The 21,045-nt window shown below is 42.2% G+C and overlaps 1 protein-coding gene across 2 annotated transcripts in view; it reads right to left on the bottom strand.

Moving 5' to 3' along the window:
• Positions 1–21,045, bottom strand: part of suclg2 (succinate-CoA ligase GDP-forming subunit beta) — a 106,811-nt gene that overhangs the window by 73,257 nt on the left and 12,509 nt on the right. For both annotated transcript variants that reach the window (XM_079341284.1, XM_079341285.1), the window contains exon 3: positions 6,855–6,996. In XM_079341284.1, coding sequence (XP_079197410.1) covers positions 6,855–6,996 — 142 coding nt within the window. The remainder of the gene's footprint in view (positions 1–6,854; positions 6,997–21,045) is intronic.

Raw genomic sequence — 21,045 nt, 5'->3', positions numbered from 1 at the left:
AAGCTGAGTTGAAATTATGCGTCCGTCCTGCAGGTTTGCTGGTGCATGACTCCCCTGCTTGGCCATGCATTCTCCAACACACTTCCCTTTAAGACTCAATGCAGCCTCGAAATTCAAATTTTCCTCTCAATGTGGGATCATGTCTTTTTGTTTTTTAACATACGTCTGACATTATGAAAGACATATTTGACAAAGAATCGGATTAATCAATTGTTATAACTGTTTGAACCTCTCACTGTGTCCTGCAATGGCTGCTTGCCCAAAAGTGTAAAAGAGATTTATTTGTGTATTTACTTCTCCCTCAATTCACACTCTGTTTGAGACTAAAGCAGCATGTTGTGTTGTCCCTGAGGGGGCCGGCACAATATTTTAATTGTAAGACACATGAAACAATAATTCAATCTTAGCCTGTTTTTGTGTGAAAGAATGCTAGGGTGGGGGGGTGGGGGTCTGCGCTCACATCGGGAGTGATGGACTAAACAAGCACACAGTAAAGAGTCACTTTAAGGGACACATAACAGCAGGATCCTTGAGCCTTGAACTACCTTTATTTACAGGCGATCTGATGCGCAGTATGAAAGCCTCCTGGACTAGACTTTAAGGGGCTCTTGAAAATCCCCAGTAAAAAAAACAAAAAAACTTTTCCTTCCTAAGAAAAAAAAAAAGGAATATGTAAAGCATGGCCAGCAAAATGTTTATGTCTTCAAATGACGGATACCTGAGCCAAGCACATTCAAAGTGACTTCAAGCATGCAGCCTTCATACCGGGATGGCAAAAAAATGACAACAACTAGTGTTAGATGAGTAGATCTATAGAGCCCTTTTTTCCCCCTCTCCTTCATACTTCACAACAACAAAATGCACAAGCAGAACTTACTCTGCCTGCTTTTGTATGCACATACACACAAACACACACCTGCTTCAACAAAAAGTTCATAGAAAGGTAACCCGCTAATATCAAGTGAGCCAACATATCAAATTATGCCCCTAATATGCACACATGAGATTTACCAGCCACGCATAAAGACTGCTCTGTTTACACTGAATATTCATAGCCGAGTGAAATAAATTAAAATGCGTCCCACCTCTGTTAGTTGTCATTCTGCCAATAAGGACGAGCCAAGCACAAAGAAGTTAAAGAGCAACAGAGGTAGATGAGGAGGTGAATGAGGAGTTAGTGAAGAAAACAAACTTTTGAAAAACAACAGAAAGGCAAACGATCTGTAGCCAACATAACTGTGTCATGGCAAAGTCGTGTCAACGGATTCCAAACTCACCTGACATGAGGGCTTCTCACTACAAAAGAAAATGTAGCTCCAACTCATCAAACAGACTCGACGTGCGGTGAAGATAAGAATCAGAAGCAATGTTTTCTTTGTCAATGAATGATTGCTGGTGGAGGCGGGAGGCTTGGCGGACATGAAGGGCTTTCACAGCGAAGGAGGGGAGGGGGAAAATGTGGTTTTGATTTAGAATTCAGACTGAAAATCCATCAAGATTTGTTCAGCAGATGCATCTGTCAAGCGGGAGGCGACACACAAAGTGGACTGTATAATCACATTCTCTTTGGATGTGGCGGTGCACAGGTGTTTGGATACCTGCGTGTTTATTTGTGTGCATGTGCGCTGGCGTGCAGATTTGCTTCCACAGCAAGGACGAAATCTATTCACCAAATCTATATTCATTACTGAATTCCTCTTCTGATATCTCAAAACTGGTAAGCATGTCTTTGTGTAGAAACCGGCATACACAGAACATATATTCACATTATATGTAGTGTGTGTGTGTGTGTGTGTGTGTGTGCGCAGTGCTCCCATCACTGCTGAAGTTAAGGCAGTTACAGCTTGAGGGTATATGCCATAATTGACATTATAGTAAACAGACAATGCAGAGAGGGATCTGAAATGCTGCTTCTTGTTTACACTTGTGATCTGTCTGCTTAATTACTGCCAGTTTATTTGTAGCTTTTTAGCAACGTTTTGTTTTGATTTTCAGGGGAGCCTTTTGTAAGATCTGGCCAAGGAGAGCAGATGAAACTGAGCCTTTGTGTTGTTTTGTTTAGTTTTTTTGTTCATCTGCATTGTCCCTGTAAAATAAAATAAAAATAAATAAATACAGTAACACTGTGCCCACACTATTTGTTACTATTTTTATTCGGTTTTTGACTTTTTTTGAATCTGTACCGCTGCAATGCCCGAATTTCCCCATTGGGGATCAATAAAGTTATATCTTATCTTATCGTATCATGACCTCTGTATGTGTATTGTATTGTGGGAAACACTGAGCCCTAATCTGAACTGTAAGCATTTCATTCTAATCCAACTTAACTGAACACAAATCATGTAAGGAAGACTATGCAATTGTTATTGATGCAACTACTTCAATATCATATGTGCAACCCCGACAGACATTTTCTATTAATATAAAACAAAGATCCCTACATGGCAGCCAAGAGATGATATATTGTTGCCGTGCATAAAATCCTGATACTATGCTGATTTGAGTTTTCTCCCACCAGTATAAAAGTCAATGCAATGTTTGGGCAGCCCAACATCACATTATCCTGCAGCAACAAAATACCAGAAATCAGTGTTCACCTGCAGTTTCTTTGTATTTGTAATCATGTCAGTGGAATGCTCTGTGTTGTGACTATGACTAAGACGTGCCACTACAAGACTCAGTGGGTTTGTATCTGTGACGCATGTGTGCAAAATTAAACTAGTCCAAAAAAAGTTCCAACCGTGCATGAAGTGAAAGACTGAAAAACAATACAACACAAAGCTAAAAAGTGACTGCACTCCCCCTTGTTTGACTCCCACCACACAATTGAACATTAATGAAACAATAAACGGAACGAATCACGATTGGTCTGTTTGTTGATGCAACCCAGTAAAGTATACATTGTGTCCCATACAATCAGTATTAGTGTATATTTCAGTGTATTGAAATTGGTATCACATTTAGTGAAACTAAATAACTAAACCATGTTTTTTTTGTTTTTCTTTTATAATTTAAGTTTTTTAAATTATTAAGTTTTTAAATAACGTAAACCTAGTTTTCTGTACATCTCCCATCATTACAGTTTTTACACTACTCTTTGTTTGTTTTATCAGCCTGATGAAGCTCTGAGTCTCGAGTGCACAGGGAAAAGATTGTTACTGGATATTTTTGTAATGGGTTGAAAGTTGGGTTACCAATAAACCACCTACCTTATTTGTTGTGACCAGTGAAGGTAAACAATTTTAGAAACTAAGAAATAGAAGTGCTGCTGAATTAACAGGTTCACAGCAGCATCATATAACACACATCAATTATTGACTCTTCTAGAGAAACATTTTGCCTGTACTTTCCCTATTTACTGCTTTAATTTTACCTTTTGGAAGCATAAAAGAGTGGCATCTTAGCAGTACAACCAGTAAAGGAGTAAATCCCTAAATGCCGAGGAGAGACAGCCAAAATACAATAATCCAAAACTGTGAGAAGTTAACAAAAAAAAAAGATCAAGCTTCTTTAAATTTTCATTTCAAAGTTGCGTTATGTCACTCCAAGGTCCAGAAGTTATTGTTCAAAGTACAGCTAGGTGAGTGTGCTGTCACATTCAGATCATAATAATTAAAAGCTCTGCCATAAGAGTGGATCAGGGTCATTGATTCTGGACAGACAGCAGAAGTAAGTGGGCCGTTCTCCGAGTCTCCCACTGGAGCACATGTGACAAAAACGTAGGACTTTTTGATAACTCCCCACGACGCTTACACAGTATGGGGCCTCAGAAATCAAACCCTACTTTCCATGAGCCATTAGCTGGTTGTGAGTCACCCATCTGCCAAGATGTGAACTCTCCCCTAAGAGTTGTCATTCAAGTTAAATGGAATCAATGGTCCATGTCGAATACTTTTTTTATTTTTTTTTAGGTTTTGATAGAGAAGGAGAAAGATTTTAAGCGCTTTGCCCTCAGCGGTAAATGAACAAATCAATCTGTGTCCACTTTAGGAGAGTTAGAGCACTACAGTACATGAGAGAAGTGAGAGGAGGTTCTATATAGCATAGCTGCAATTGAACTGTCAACTTAACCACTTCATGGTTAAGTGAGTGCAGCAGAGAGGAGAATGCTGGTTGGAGTGCACGTGTGCGAGTGTCTTTGTGATTGTGTGCTTATATGGGCAAGCTTAGCTAACGCATGCCATTCATCTGTGCCTGCCTGTGCTTCAATGCTTGACTGGTTTATTGTATTGTGTGTCGGGGGGGGGGGGGGGGGGGGGGAGCTCACAGCAGGATACCAAACCACACATAAATGCATTGGAGTCACTCTTGGTCAGCTCAGGTCCCCCGTGCAGAATCATACCCCGTGTCCTCTAACACTGGAACGCCATGAAAAAGAGCACAATCCAGAGCTGGCTTCACATCCTGCCTCCTCTCAGACACCCCCAGGGTCCACACGCTTTACAGTCTCAGTTTGTGTTACAGCCAAGCAGATCTTAACTAAAGAGGTTACTGATCCCCCCTCTTTCCCATCATCTTGCATCACAATCATCTGCGACCCAACATCGTCTCCGAGTGAGCCTTACACATCCATGTGTACGTGAAGAAATGAAGCGTCACTAGATGCTCACTTGCATGCATTGCTAGTTTGCCAGAAATGGTTTATGGTACGAAGTGTGAAAAACTACACACGCACATGCACTAGAACACTGACCAAAGCTTGTTTGGTTTTTTTTTTCTTCTTTTTTTCTTCTGATTTACTAAGTCAACCGCAAATTACTGTCACAGCTGCAAGAAATGGCTTTGGCGAAGGTTTCTCATTTAGCTGCGGAGTTGAACGCTCAATATGTAAATGGTCACAACCACAGCCGAGTTAATCTGAACGCACTGCTGCTAATTAAGACCTGATTTAGCACGTGTCTCTTTCATTTCTGGAGAGCAATGGAGCGCAACAAAAAGTGTTCCCTGCAGCTTCACTTCAAATGTCGGTTGAGGACACTATTAAATGGGTTTTAACAGCAGTCATGCAATAACCTAAACTAACAATAAATCCCTTTAATGCACATTTTTTGTAAAGTTCCTCTTTCTCTCTGCACAACATGGACTTTTGGCAGTTTAACAAGGAGATACATTTACAATCGCCCAAACATGCCACTTTTTGAGTGCAAGGACACAAATGCCATGCATGCAGCGTCTGAACTTTTTCAAACTGCTATACAGTATCTGACTTGTTAGTGCCAAAGTTGAGAGATTGTGAGCTGAGAAAATCTTCCCCTTGAATCCAGTCTTGGTTTTTGTAAGGCTGTCTGCTTCCTTTAACTCCTTTGCCCTGAGTTTTCTGTCACTCCCATGTCTTTGCACACGAAGCAATATAGGTTCTGTCATGAAAATAAATCATCTTGCATCTATTTAGTTTATCTTGTCTGCATTGCAGCTCGGCCCGCTGAAAGCAGCACCCTAGGCGCTGGAGCCCAGAGGCGGCGGGAGGAAGAGTGGCACCTTGCTGGTTGACAACAGACCTGGGTGCGTTATCAGGGAGTCTCTGCTGTAGTTGAAGAGGACACTGAATAAAATATATGGCTGCTGAGGGTGGATACACAAACTGTACTGTATGGTAGTTTTGTGTGGAGGAAAGAAAAACAGTCGCACAGGAAATGTAGGGGATGAAAAAGCAATCTCTGTGTGGGTGCACACAAATATGTGTTAAACCATCGTTGTTCATGAGAGGACAATGTGTTTGTGAGTGTTGAAAGAATACAATAAGGACTGAGTCACATCCTTGCCTTTCTGTGGGGGCAACGATCCAAAATGTAGCCAAGGATTTCAGATAAATAAATAAAGAAATAAAACGTGAATAAATCAGCCAATGAACCATTACACTTATTAAAAAAAAAAAAATAAAAAAAAAAACCAGGAGCAAAGAGCAGAAAGATGCAATTAAACTTGATACAACTTCCACCCTGATTAGACATGGCTATTTGCACATCCTGTAGCAGGGCCAGAGAGCCACGAAACACCGTTTAGTTCAACATTATATAAACGTTTGAAAACACAGAAATTGAAACCAAATAACAGTGTAAAATAAAATACCACTAACTTGTTATTTGAACACAGTAATAATATATAAAGAACTCTTAACCAAATGGAGATAAAAGGAAATGGACCAAGACTACGGGGGTGACTGGCACCTTGATTTCCTCTCTCTGTGCATTCACATCATATTACTGCTATCTGTACATCTGAGTTACTGACCACATATTTTCTCCTCCCACCCGACGCCCAGCAACCACCAATCAGGCTGTGTGGTCTCCACAAGCACTGCCGTCCTCGTTCGTGCACGGCCTGCCTCGACCTCCACCTCTTTATTGTGTCTATTAGCCGTTTGCTCCTTCTTGTGCAGGAGTATCATGCAAGGTCCCTCTGTGGACATGTTGTCATGCACAAACTATCACCTAGTGTGTTTTTATCTTCTGGCATTAGCTGACAAAAGAAAGGTTCTCCTGCCTGGAGGTGTCCATGTTGCTTTTCCAACCTGTAACACGCTCAACTCAGTTGTGACGCCATTCCCAACTCCGACTTCCCAGTCCTGAGGTAAAGGGAAGGCAACATTGTCCCGTCTCCCCCCATCCAATTTTTCTTTTGGAACACAACAACGAGTAAGGTTTTTTCACCTGCATTCTCTGAAGCGTTTCGCGTCTTGTCATGAATTGGCGCCAAACAAGTAATGACCGACTGATTGAAATCGCTGCCATGTAAGCTTGAGAACCTTTTTCATCAATCTGAATAACTGGACGACTGGACACGGTGATAACACAGTGATAACTCGTCCAATGTGCTGGAGAAGGAGTAGATGAACTGCACTGCTCTCTACTCACTGAGTCTCTTTGCAGCCTGCAGTGCCTCAGAAGCTGTGTCGGCCACATAGAAGCGCTGGACAGCCACCCCGCTCTCTTGCATCAGCTTCTTGCTCTGGTACTCCTGCAGATTCAGCCATCTCCTGGGACTCAGCCAGGTGCACTGGATGAGGGGGGGGTAGAGAGAGAGAGAGAGAGAGAGAGAGAGAGAGAGAGAGAGAGAGAAAGAGAGAGTTAGTGAACGAGTTTTCACACAGAAAAAAGGAGAAGGAACAAACATCCTGTGTTCCATCTTCATAATGATAACAGTTTTGAGTTCAGCATCTCTCTGCTGCAGCTGTTTACATTATAAACCAAACTTGGCACAGCGTCCTGAGAGTGCACAAGATTCTCCTCTTCCCCTCCATGTTATCACCTCTGCCTCCTCGTGCAGTAATAAGACGGGCAGCCGCGCCTAAGCTGCAGGACAGGGTCCGGAGTGGTTTGCTCCATCTGCAGCACCCAGGCCCTGACAGGTCCAGCTGTTGTTTCTATTAAAAGGAAATTGGCTTTTTAATGTGACGGGGAGACACAAGCTGCATCCCTGTGTGTGTGTGTGTGTGTGTGTGTGTGTGTGTGTGTGTGTGTGTGTGTGTGTGTGTGTGTGTGTGTGTGTGTGTGTGTGTGTGTGTGTGTGTGTGTGTATGCACGTTTCACAGGGAAGGTTTTCAGGGAGTCATTAAGACATGTCATTAAAGAGGAAATGAGAACTGTAAGAGTAAAAGATGGTTCAGAATGTAAACAATGCTTCGATTTGAGTATTTCCTCACTCGGTCTTAATGAATAAACTCTGCATGCTCGCCAGTTGTCGCGAGCATTACTAATCGGACTAATTGTTGACATTTGTATTCAATTCCGTTCTACTATGCTTGTCAACTGCTATGCACTAACACACACACACACACACACACACACACACACACACACACACACACACACACACACACACACACACACACACACACACACACACACACACACACACACACACACACACACACACACACACACACACACACACACACACACACACACACACACACACACACGGACTGAAGCTCTAATTAATGCCTACTGTATTCATGCTGTTCTACACAGATGACAACAAGCAAAGTGTACAAATGGCATCTCACTGGAGGAGTGCAGTTTTGCACTTTTTAGATCTGGAAAATGAAGTTTAACTCGTCTGTCGGCGAGTGTTGTAGTGAAGACCACACGAACCGAGACCAGAGTGATCTGAGGCCGAGACATTTAGGAACTCAGACCGAGTCGAGACCAAGGCAGAGACAGGGCATGATCAAGACAGAGACCTGAAATATGGCTGAAAAATCATCATCTTGTGTGCAGGGGGCGTGTCACTCGCTTAGACCGTAACCCAAGGGGTAAAAAAAAAAACTATTTCTGAAGGAATGAAGTTATTCCCTCTTTTTCTTCTCGTCACAGTAATGACAGGGTTAAATAGGCCATCAGTGCTGGTCTTGAATTGAATACAGTCGGCTGTGTCACCTTAAACTCAACCAAAGCAATGCATCACCGCACTGAACCTGTGAGGAGGATCAAAGGTCGGCGAGCCTGCACTGCTAACGTTAGCCACACTCTGCTAATAATGATGTGATAGGACTAGCCCAATAGTCTAAATTCAAATAGCCACAAAGAACATCCATATTCCTCACCCAGTGATGATAAACTCACATAAAAACCATGAGACGATGGTGACTTCTCGTGTCGCTGACTACAGTTAGACTGAGCTGAGTGGCTGGATCATGTAGCTCTGTAAGACATGAATCACTTCATGAAACTGCTATAAAAAGCTACATCACATGCGGCTGAACTGATTGTATATTTGCAGAATATTATAAATAACAGTCACTACCACTTCAGTACAAACAAATCAAATGTTCCATCACACCAGCTGTGCCCGAGTCTGCACGGTCGATATCTTGCTCTTAACGACAATCTTCGTTTTTTGAAAGAAGACGCCGGCACATTCAGGTCAGTCCTTTACTTAGCAGCAGGGGGGGGAATGTTCAGCGGGGGACGAACAGACAACTATAAATATCGCAATAAGCAAGGCACCACACTTGATTCAATCAGGGTCCCCTCTATCTATTAAAGCACCAAGTGTTACAGAATGAAAATATAGATATATAAACACAAGTGTGAGACAAAATAAAATACAAAAGGTTTAAGAGAAAGAGGCCAAACACGTTTTAATGGCTGAAATAGCAAATAGTGTTTAGTGTAGCCTACAAATCTGTTACAGTACATTTAATTGAGAAAGCATTATGTTCTGTTGAATCAATCACAGAATCAATCATTATGTCAGATAAGGAAATTGAGAAACTTTAAATATATATTTGCTAAATTATTATTCCACAAACAAGTTTTGTCTTGATTTAGCTTTGAAGACATCAGACATTTCATATAATCAGCCTGTTTATTGTTAAAGGTGTATCTCTGTCTGCTCCTGCAGCGCGTGCATTCAGCACGCTCACAGACTACAGAGACCATAAACGCGTCTATGACAGAGACTGTGAGAGGACGCTGCTATCGTTATGTTAGCTGCAAACACGGAGAGAGTGAACGGAGAAAAGCCGACCGTTTGACCGGATCACGTGTTCCCTACTGGGTCGTCTGGATCACGGATGTGCTGACTAAAAGTTAAAAGGGGCACGCCGTGCTCGCGTGTGCGTGCGCGTGTTAGAGAGAGGAGCAGGTAGCTGCAGCTACATTAAATGTGTTTTATACTCATACCAAAGTTTTGATGACGCAAAAAAAAAAACTTAACGAAGCCTCGAGGCAGCGAAAATTCCTCGATGAATTTTTGTAATCGAATTATTCGAGTAATTCGAGGAATCGTTTCAGCTCTAGATGTCACTTTGACTACTTCACCTTTGTAAACAGTCTGTGACTCTCTAGATGTTTCCATGGCCGTGTGTGGGCAGGATGTGTATTATCAAGCTGTGATTACTTTCACTAAGTACATTAACGTGACCATTCATCAGTTCACTTCGCTTTTATCCAAAGCAGAATACATCGGGGAGTAAAACGCAAGCGAGGATCGAGACAAGGAGGAAACAACGTCCGTGAGTGCAAACCAACAGCTTTAAAAAAATGGGACACACAGGTGCTGACAGGCGACGCACAGAGGCAAAGAACAACACGGACGGATGTTCTTTAGAGCTCGAAACAGCATCAAACCATCCTCAAATCCTCATTATCAAACAAAAACCAGCATCTTCTTTGTTGTCATCAATGCAGAGCTGAGTCGTTTTGTTATGTGGATTTGGTGTCCGTCTGGAACTGAACTTGTCAAATACATAAACATATTAGTCCCAGAAATACTAAATCCATTACAACCTTTTTTAGTCTCACTTTGTAATCGTGAAGGATTCGTATTGTGAACCCGGTGTCGTGAATCGTATCGCGAGTTGAATCAATCATTGAATCCCGATTTAGCGCCCTTTAAGCCACAATGGTTCGTAGTGATCAGAGTCTCATGAGCTTGACATGGACACTCCATCAAGGAGCCGCCTCACAAAGCATTTGTATCGTCTAAAATAAGGTCCAACCATCGATGGCTCTCAACTGGAAACAAAATAATGTCTGGTAATTCACAGTTGATGCCAGCGAAGGAGCATCTTTGTGCCACAGCGCACTGTATTAGCATGCTTTCTCCGTTCTGACTCTTGTGAGAGGCCGTCAGGAGACTTCATTAGAGTCAAAATGGGTTGTTGTTTTTTTTTTTTTTAGGAGAACAGTTCATGTTGATGCATACTGGTCTCTTCTCTCGCATAACTGAATACAGTAATGAGGGGCAACCGAGGGTCACCTCTGCAGTCTCGTCTCCGGTAGCACGCTATTCATATGTTTCACTGATGATGACTGTTTTCCATGTGCGGAGCTATGCTTTCAATTCTCTCCCTGCAGCTCCATGTGACAGCCAGGTTTGATGATATGACTCTCACAGATGAGTGAATGGGGTTCAAAGGCAGGGCATGAAATGGATTGCTTGGCTGTTGTATGATCTGCCTATCAATGTGATTAACACGACGAATCTAACGCAAAAAGTTGCCATATTAGGAATTTAGAAAAAAAAAAAGAAAAAAATCGATAGCATGGGCTAATATAGATCCATCTCTGTTGGTCTTTTGTGAGGAAAAACTTCAGGCATCAACCCTTTTTCCGCCTGTCGCTCATTCCTACATGTCCACTTAAGCGGAACATATCCCACAGCCTTAACAAGCCAAGCTGCAGAACAAGTTTTCTCTGTTTTGTGGACTCATTTGACTGCTGTCAGGCACCTGCAGGGCCTCTTCTCTCCTCTTGTCATTTGAACGGTTTGCCTCAGGAGGATCAGTCCTGCCGACGTAGTCCAGGCCTCCATCTGTCAGTCCATCTTTTGGTCTCCTGAGCTCTGTCGTCACTGGTGGCTAAATCAGTTGAGCCAACGGTTGTCAAAATGTTGGATACTTTGAGACACTATTGATATATATTTTAAAACACAGTGTCCATTATTCTATATAATTCTATATCAATAGCATCTAAAAGTACTGAAACTTTAAAAAACAACATTTGACAAGACATACGATAAGTGTGCAATACAATGATTCCATCCAAACTGAAAACTCCTGTCTACACTGCACAATATTTTTTTTTCATGACCAGGAAATTGAGAAATTAGAAAATATTTTTGTTTTTTAAATAGGTCATTTAAAAAAAAAAACAGGTGCGTTTGCGCTGAAATGTATGTTGGTGTCTCAGGAAAAAGTAGATGCAGGCAGCTACATAAAACGTGCTTAACAACACGTTCCTACAATACTACATCCTTTCACACTCAGGTGTTTGTCGTTGTAAGTCCACCTTGGATGGTTATGACATTATGGCTGTTAGTACGCACTTTCATTGAGTCTTCATCTTGATAATTTTGTGGCTATATCTTTTAATTGTGTCAACCATCTAATTCTTCTTTTAGGTTTGTGAAACTGTACATACTTGTGTAAAAGATCTCATCATAACAGCAGTTAAATTTGGATTGTTGTCTGAGGAAGATGTGCGAAGAATACATCTCATTTATTATTTTTAGGAGTCAAGGAGGTGTCTTCTTCAAGTACACAAATAGTAAAGTTTTGTGGGCTGTACTTCCAAGACAGATATAAGGAACACTGTTCGATGAATACTTTGCCAGAGACTGCAAAGTCCTGGTCAGCAGTGAGAGCAGCAGGTGAGAGTATAAAACTAACACAGAACAGTTTGTTATACATGACGGAAAGCCTGAGTGGGAAAAGCTATGACTGGAAGAACTTTGACAAAAATGTTATGATGATGTGCATCTCATAGAAATAGTTCCATGCTTAACCACATGAGTTTAAAGGTCCCATATTCTCCTTTTCTGGTTTTATATGCTCTTTACTGTGTTTTCCAGGTGTCTTGTTCATGTCTATGTGCCAATTGATTGATTGTGGCAAGCACAAGCTCATGCTGCTCCGCTCTGAGCAACAGTCTGCATTCCCAATACGGTAAAAGGGGCGTAACATTTCGGATGACCGTTCTGAAAGACTGGCCAATTACAACAGAGCAGATCGGCCAACCAATCAGATCAGACTTGGCACACGGGGACCCTGAGCACGGGGGATTCCGAGTGTTAGAAATACAAGCAGATGAGACAGGCTGCATAGAGCTCCACTCTCCCATGCCTCAATCGCCAGAGGAGTTCGCCACCATGGAGCACCTTGGCATCCTATTGCACCCTGCACATGGTGACCAAGGCTGATGACGGTTAGCGTCCCTGTGGTCATTTCCATCACCTGAACAACGCTACCAACCCCGACCGGTACCCCGTGCCAGGTTTACAGGATTTCTCCGTCCACCTAGCCGGAGTCACTATCTTTTCGAAGGTAGACCTGATGTGAGATTACCACCAGGTGCCTGTCCACCCGCAGACAACAGTCATCACACTCTTTGGCCTTTAAAAATTCTTACGGATGCCCTTCAGCCTCAAGGGTGCAGCACAGACTTTTCAGCACCTCATGGATTCTGTGCTGTGGGACATGTTGTTCCTGTTTGTTGGGTGACTGTCTTGTGGCCTTCGCATCCGCAGACGACTACCTGAGGCATCTCTGGCAGCTGTTCAGTCAGCATGTTCTCATTATCAAGCCAGCCAGGTGTGAGTCTGGCCGGTCGTCCATCATGTCACCCCACAAGGGACTGTCCCGCTCCCTGCCAAGGTGGACACCATCACCAGTTTCTCATGGCCATGCACTGTGAATTTCCTGCAGGACTTCCTGGGCCTGGTGAACTTCTACACGAGTTTCCTCTCACATTTGGCCCAACTCATGCGACCCTTGTGCGACGCTTTGCAGGGTGGGAGACCGGTGGACGTGTTGGATTGGTCCCTTTAGATGAATGATGCCTTTGATGCTGCCAAAACCGCACTGGCCAACGCTGCTCTGCTGGCGCATCCTTCTCAGACCACCCCAATTGCTCTTATTACAGATGCCGTGGGGGCTGTGTGTGATCAGTGGTTGTGCGGAGCTTGGCCTTTTTCAGCAGGAAGCTCTGTGACAACGAGGCAGCTCCGTGCTCTCTTCCTCGCCACCCATCATTTCCTTTTTCTGTTGGAGGGCTGGCGGTTCACAGCTTTTGTTGACCACAAACCACCAACCTTCACCGAGTACACAACTGATATTCAGCATGTGGCTGGCAAAGACAATTTCATCGCCGAATGCCTCTCCCGGGCGGTCACTGGGTCTGTCCACTTGGGCCTCAACCAGCAGCCATGGGTGACTCTCAGCCATAGGACTCATTGTCCTAATAGCACTGGTAAATTACAGTGATTTCACCTTGATGCAAACTAAATAACATAAGATCACAAATCCTACAAAAAGAAAAGCAGACCTCCTGAAAGATAAAGGCAGGTATACTTCAAATCTGCCTATAGGGTTCCCATATCAGCAAGCTAGGAGGCTAAAATCAGCTAGTTATCAAACAAAAGGTTCCTATGACACCGTAAAGATGGAAGCTTGAGGTTAAGGAAGAAAAGAGCTTTGCAGGCTTCTCAAAATAACAGCAGCTTACAGAAAGAGTCAAATCAGGCTGGAGGTCTCCCTCCAGGCAATGCCAGGTACCTGGGGCTAAACACCAGAGAATAGAAAAGAACCTAAAGCACTTCTTTGAATGTACCAGACCTTTTGACAGCAGGTTTTAAGGTGGGCCCTTACTTGGCACACTAACAAAGTACCTTGCTATGCAGCTTGCAAGTCCTTGTCATTGGGATTTCAAGTTCTCAAGCTTTTTATATTTAAGTATGTGTGATAATTGTGAAAACTGCAGCCTAGTGTCTGATATGATTAACATGAGTACATAGATGCTCAGCAAGCAGTGCACTTATAGCACAAAGAATAGTTTAATTTCTTGCCCGAAGGAGAAATAAACTGTGACCCCAGCTTGTTATTTGAGATAACTGAATTTATTAAAACATCATATGCTTCTTCATCAGTTATAAATGTTGTTAACCAACTATATACTGGGTATTGAAGCTGAAAAAAAACACATCGTATGCTGCACAGTTTCAAAACTAACCAACCAAAGCAAAATAGATTGCCACACTCTCTGAGGCTATGTATGTGAACGCTTCAGGGATGCCAGAGAAAAATCCAATGAGCAACACATTGTGATTTATGACTTCGTAATTTTGATTAAAGAATACTTACCCCACAGTAAATTGTTAGAGCATTTTTAATGCATGTAATGTTTCTTTTAGAATTCTGAAGTCTCAAAAAAACCCTTCACCGAGCTCTCTCTACTTTGTTTGTGAAAGTGTATAGTCATAATGCCAACTAAATTGAATAACAATACATGAGTGATGAGGCATTGAACGCAAACGAATCACAATTTTAAGTTATCATCTTCTATCTATAAATAATGATTAAAGAAACTCGAAGGAGGATTTTGAGATTTCACTAAAGATGGTCCTTCCTTCATGACCCATGAAGGAGTTTTATTGTTTAACTTTTTAATCTGGTCAAGAGTCACAGTGTCCTGTCATGAAGCCTTCTTTTTGCTCTCCTGACAACATTTGCAGTCACAGGTATTTTTAACGGCTCGACATCATAATTAAAATGAAGGATAAAAAAACGTTTCAGAAAATCTGTTATTGCTGCAAGCAACAGTAAGATAAAAATCCATTCCTGTGTGACTTGACACCATTAAGAGGTAGGTAAAATACTAGACCCACCTGCTTTATCTGCCAACACATTCTGAGAGATCCAATTTGTCTTACTAAAATAGAACCCATGCAACATGCTGCTTCTTTTAATTAATCTTTCTTAAAAACTATATAATTAAAATGAGGGAAATATTTAACGGACAAGCTGCCAAGTCATAGGAATTACTTGAGGGGGAAAAGTCTCTCCCATTATGAATAAGGTGACTAGTAGCCGACATTAAATCTACAGTAAGAAATGGTAAACCACTGTATTTCCATGTAGCCAAAAGAATTGTTTAAAAAAACTCAACGATACAACTTCAAAAAATATTGGTGAGAACTATCCAACCTCAGTGTCGAAGAATTGTGCTAGAGATGTGTTGTCTTTGTAGGAGCCTGATAATACATTAGAGGTCTTCTTTGGTGTTTGAGAAATCTTCAATGGTCAATGGTTTAAACACGGCTGAGTTTTGTTTACCGACGTAACACAGGAAGTGACGATTCTTTCAACCAATCAACGAACTGCAGGGTTTAGCTCCACCTTTTCGGGTCAGCTCCACATTCGAATATGCTGACAGATGATTGACTTATCAAATTCTAGGGGATCTATTATTACTGGATGACACATGTAATATTATGAATTTATTGTTTTTTTGTTTGTTTGTTTTTTAAAACTATAAAGGGGTTAGACAACATGAACCAAGTTAGTTACAGTCAAATGATGAAGGGGTGTGTCAGGGCAGGGGCTGTACAGTAAATCAACATTATCAAGGTTGGGAAAACTAAAATGTGAAAACTAAAATGTGGAACAATGTATCTTATTGAACAGAATGCACCATTTAGAGACTTATTCAGTTTTCTTCAAAACCAGTGTGTTAGGGAGCACATAACCTCCGCTCCGCCGTGAGTGACAGTGAAAAAAATTTGCACCCCCTGTATTTTTTTTTGGACCCCCTGTTTTCCCATTTCTGCCTAAATCACTGGTGGGGAGTGAGTCATTGCCCCCAAGTGAAGGAGTTTACGCTTGGTTTCTGATGGGCCACAAGACTGAGAGGTGGATTGGTTCAGCATCTGCAGTAATCGTTGACTGTGTTATCCTGGAACATTTCAGGGAAGAAGGAGAGGAGCCTTAAAAGCAAAGCTCTTCATTCCAGCCCACGGTCATTAGCAATGGCCAGAGATCGAAAAATAAAAAAAGATTGTGGATAAAATGAGTTTCACATTTTCCACTTCATCAACCTTACATCAAAACAGGAACCAAACAAACTACAAATCAGCCTTAGTTAGTCATGTTGTAACATGTTGTTCGGAAGTTGTTCTCTATCCTGCGTAATCTTTGGTTCTGTGATGTGTCCGTACAGCTGCTCATGGCTTCACTCCGCTTCCCTCAGGCTCCAGAAACTGACCCAGTTTTGCTCCATCGTCCGAGGGAGCAAAACTGTGGTGCTGACGGACGGCGACGCCAAGGACTATTTGACAATTGGCAGGTAGGGTCAAGAGGTCCGACATTTGCAGGGTACTAGAGGAGATCGGTTCCAGCACTCGGTTAGGGGTATCTCCTGGACAAGGCCTTTGGAGGTTTTCTGGGCATGCCCAACTGGGAGGAGACACAGGGGTACACCCAGAGCTCGCCGGAGGGCCATCTGGCCTGGGAACACCTTTGTGTCCCTCAGGATGAGCTGGAAAACGATGCTAGGGAGAGGGAAGTCTGAGTTCGCTTGCCTGAACTGTAGCCACCAAATCCCTACCTAGGATAAGCAGAATAAAATGGATGGATGGATGGAAATCAGATTTTTAAATCTAGCTGTATCTCAAGCAATGTTAGCTGAGGCTAACGTGTAGAATAGTAGTCATAGCCTTTTCCCGTACTTGAACCGAGTACATTTTGAAGAAGCAAAGAATAAACAAATTATGCAACTTCCTTTCTAAATTTCCAGATCAAAATGATTCCACTTCCACCCTAGGACTCGATGGGTTCTTCTTAAGGAACAAACCTGAAAATTCCCCTTTAGGCAAATCCTGACCGTTAACTCTTCAGTCACTCCTCATAATAATCAACGCTATCAGATATTCAAGTCATGATACTGCTGAGGTCTTGATATGAGAGGAATACATTGAGTGCTTCATGTCTGGCCAGAAGAAAGCAGTAACTGGCTGCTAGTGTGGCAGAGAGGCAGGCAGGCAGGCAGCTGGCCTGCAGTCCCCGGAGACACTCTTTCTACAGTAATTATCATCAACGACACTCTGGAGACACTCCTGCCCAGTCCTTTACCTAACTACTGTTCTACTTATACTTAAACACACACATGTACACACAAGAGGACAAGAATAGACACACATGGGATGATGGGCTGTGCACGCTGGTAAAAACACATTATGGCACAAACAAAGTTGTAGGCTCTGACATGGGCCCAAATGGCATAAATATTCACAACAAGTTCCTATACACACAAAGGCACTCAGAAACTTCTCATGAATGCATCCAAGTGGCTAGAAGTAGGGCACAGAGGCAAGAGAGATTTAGAGTGGTGATGATGACAACAGCAATGTTCTCTATTAATATATATATATCAAGATGGGCAGGAACGAGACCAAACTATTTGAAAGGCAAAGCTCCCCTTCATTCTGCAAATTAAAATAGACAGGACTTCTAAAGCCCACTAAATCCACAGAGCACACATTGGGGTGGAAACCGCAAAGAGTAAAAGCACATGTTCACATTAGTTGCCAGGCTCTATAAATTGACAAGCAAAGCTCCGTCGCTTTTCCTTTCGAGTTGTTGTTCAGTCAGCCGTTCTGACAAAGCACTTGGCTCAGCGTCAAAACACCAGAGGCAGGTTTCCAGAAAAGGCCCACTAAACATGTACCTTTGCTCTCCCTTCAGGTCATGCACATGAATTTCCGGGAGGTAAAAACAAGCCACGACTATTTGCACAAAGACCTGCTGTATGAAAACAGAGAGTCAACTAATAATAAGCCACACATTCCCATTATGATTAACAATGCACACACACACACACACACACAAAAAAAACATTGAAAGGGAAATCAAATGAGGCAGAGGATAGGGACGCTGGAGTCATGTTGAGGAGGCACTTATTACATGAACAAATTAAGCTTTGAGCGGGCTCGCAGCAAGACTCTTGACATTCAGCGAGTGATCACAAAATGCCACGTACGTTCTTGTAGATGAGGAGACTGCACATTTGTTCTTTGAAATGATTTTCTTTAAAGCCTGCTATGAAATTACTCACACAGAAAGGTGCAGCTAAGTGTTAAGTTTCAACACAAGTTCCAGTACGTTAGAGCACTTTGGGAACTGAAGTTGTCTGAGGTCAAATCTGATAAACAGAAACTAGCTTTACCCCAATAAATCATTGCACACTTGAGAAGAGTTGTTTCACATTTTAAAAGATTTGGAATTTATGTTTGGTAAAAAAAAAAAAAATCATCTGAAGATCATTAAAAAAGAACATTTCACACACTGTAGATAGAGCAGAATATCGCTATGTAATTGTCTCTCTGAGTCATGACTGTGATTTCCACTGGCTGTGTTGTTGTCGACCCTGTGTTTACATACGTCGTGTCCTTGTGTACAAAAGCAGTTTTAGTCGAGGACTAGAGAAAGGAAGAGCAACATTTTCACTCACTGGGAGAATTAGAGCGATTTCACGTCAAGATGCAACGAGTGGAATTTCTCTGGCTGATTTTTAGCTGATACAGACGCGCTGTCTTTAAAGCTCTAACATTTTTGGTTTCATGCTGGTGGCTCAAGGAGGAAATCTACTGGCTTGAAAAGTTGCACTTTTTTTCTTTAAAAACTCATTTGTTTGTCTTTTGGAAGAAACTGGTCCATATTGGAAGCCATGCATGGATATTTTTCTTCATTTACATTTAGAACCTGTTAACCTTCATTGTGTTTTTTGTTTTTTGTTTTCCTGCAAAAAGGAAAGAATTCAAAAGTTGACAGTGACATGATTTGCAAACGTGTCCTGGTGAAATGCAAAGACTTGCGTAAAGAAAAGAGTGGGGAAAAGTCACAGGAGAAACCTTTAGAAACACCTCATGAAGACCTTTGCTGAAACTAAATAGTGTTGACATTTATAAGTTTAAAAAAAAAAAAGAAAAGAAGAACAAAGAAAACCTTTGGAACATTGAGATGTGCTGAATAAACTATGGCACCATACGGCAGCTCTCTTCGCACGGCACTCAGAGCGGCTGCACCCTCACACAAAGACACAGTGAGGGCAGACGGTGCTAAGGCAGCAGCTGCATCAGATTGCCAAGTCCTTGTGGCAGCGGTACGGATCCACGAGTGGCATTGAAGGACAAATTATTGGTGAAGTCAACGCTATTCCCAAAGCAGCTCTTTGGACAGTCCATATGGTATTCAACACGGTATCATGCCTCTTAAGCGGCACGAGATTTTGCAGACTAGTGACCTGCTTGAGAGCAGCGTGCACAAAGTCAAAGCACACTTGTTGAGAGAAGTGTCATCACTTTGAGGAGATGTCTGATCTCGACACTTTGCAAAAGTCATTCAGAGACATGCCACTGTTTCGTCGTTTGTCCTTCTTTTTAAACTTGAGGAGTCAATATCTTCAGGCTAATTTAAAAGCGGTTGTCTCTTTCACTCTGAGAGAGAAGAACAATGTCAAAAAGTCACCATTTGACAGAATAGTTCTGGCTCCCCTGGAAATTTATTAGAGCCATAAGTTTTAATTTACAAGGGGGAAGGTTACAAAGCAGCCAATCACCTTTGATCAGGCCCATAAACGGCGGCCGGTCAATGCTGCGCTGCTCGTTAACCTGTCACTCAAATATTCAAAGGGTTGACATTGCAGGTCAAAAAACACATTTGTTTCTTGAATGGTGCTGAAGCTCGGCGGGATCTGGAAGATGTGATTCAGCACCGACCGTGGCTAACACTGAAGGGGCATTAGCTCTCAGCACAGGCTTTTTATCCGAGGAAGAACATCAGCTCTGCCGACATGATAATCTATCTTTGAGTTAGGCCATAAAATTCAAACAAGCTAATCATTTCATAGAAGATGAGCTGGTTCAACTAATTAATCAACTGTGATGGTTATTGATATCAAATTAAAATATTAAAGTGATGATTTAAATAATCCATGGAGCAGTTTGTGGAAGCAGCACGGCGCTGCAACAAAGAGGTGTGTAATGTTGGGAAATGGACATTAAAGACTAAAGTAGCATTTAAGTTGTTAATGTGAAGAGACAGTGAACACCAGTAACTGTCAGCTGCTGATGTCTAAGCACATATTATCATGCTGGTCCATATTGAAATTTACAAAGTTTACAGTATAATGTTACGTTGTTGAATGTCCATACTAAATATCGGCAACCTTTTTTTAAACACAACATTATTACAGTTATTGGTGTAATACCCGGGCGTGCTTAAGGATGTAAAGGGAACTTTGAGAGACGTGGCCAGAACATGACGTCAGGCTCTGACGACATATCAGAGCAAAGTTGTAGGACGTGCCCACGAGGGATGTTGATGGTTATTCAATTAATCGCTGTTTAACAGATTAAAAATGTATTAACCGAAAAGCCGTTTAGAATTTAGCCAACAGCCACATTTAATAGACTTTTATTCCAAAAGATCCCCCGTCACCTGTGCCTCTCTGAAAACTGATGTTACTATGAAAGGAAGAAGTCGTACAAGTGTCAGTGGAGAGAGTGCTTCCATAGACCTAAGCTGTGCGTTTTGAAGCTTATTCATTATTAATAATTATTGATTGTTAAGGTGTTCAACTATCAGTTCAGAAAAATGAATGAAATTGTCAGACCTGTAATGCCCACCCTTACAGCTCCTTCGAGGACACACCCACCCACGACTGCAAACAGAGCCGGCCTCTAAGCTCTCGCTGACTTCCTGACAGTGGATGGAGAGAGCGTCAGAATGATACAGGACGCTCTGTTTCGTCCGTCTACTCGACTGCA

Source organism: Symphodus melops (assembly GCF_947650265.1).
Source record: "Symphodus melops genome assembly, chromosome: 4".
Lineage (NCBI taxonomy): Eukaryota > Metazoa > Chordata > Actinopteri > Labriformes > Labridae > Symphodus > Symphodus melops.
The sequence above is the reverse complement of the archived record's forward strand: the minus strand, read 5'-3'. Positions and strand labels throughout refer to the sequence as shown.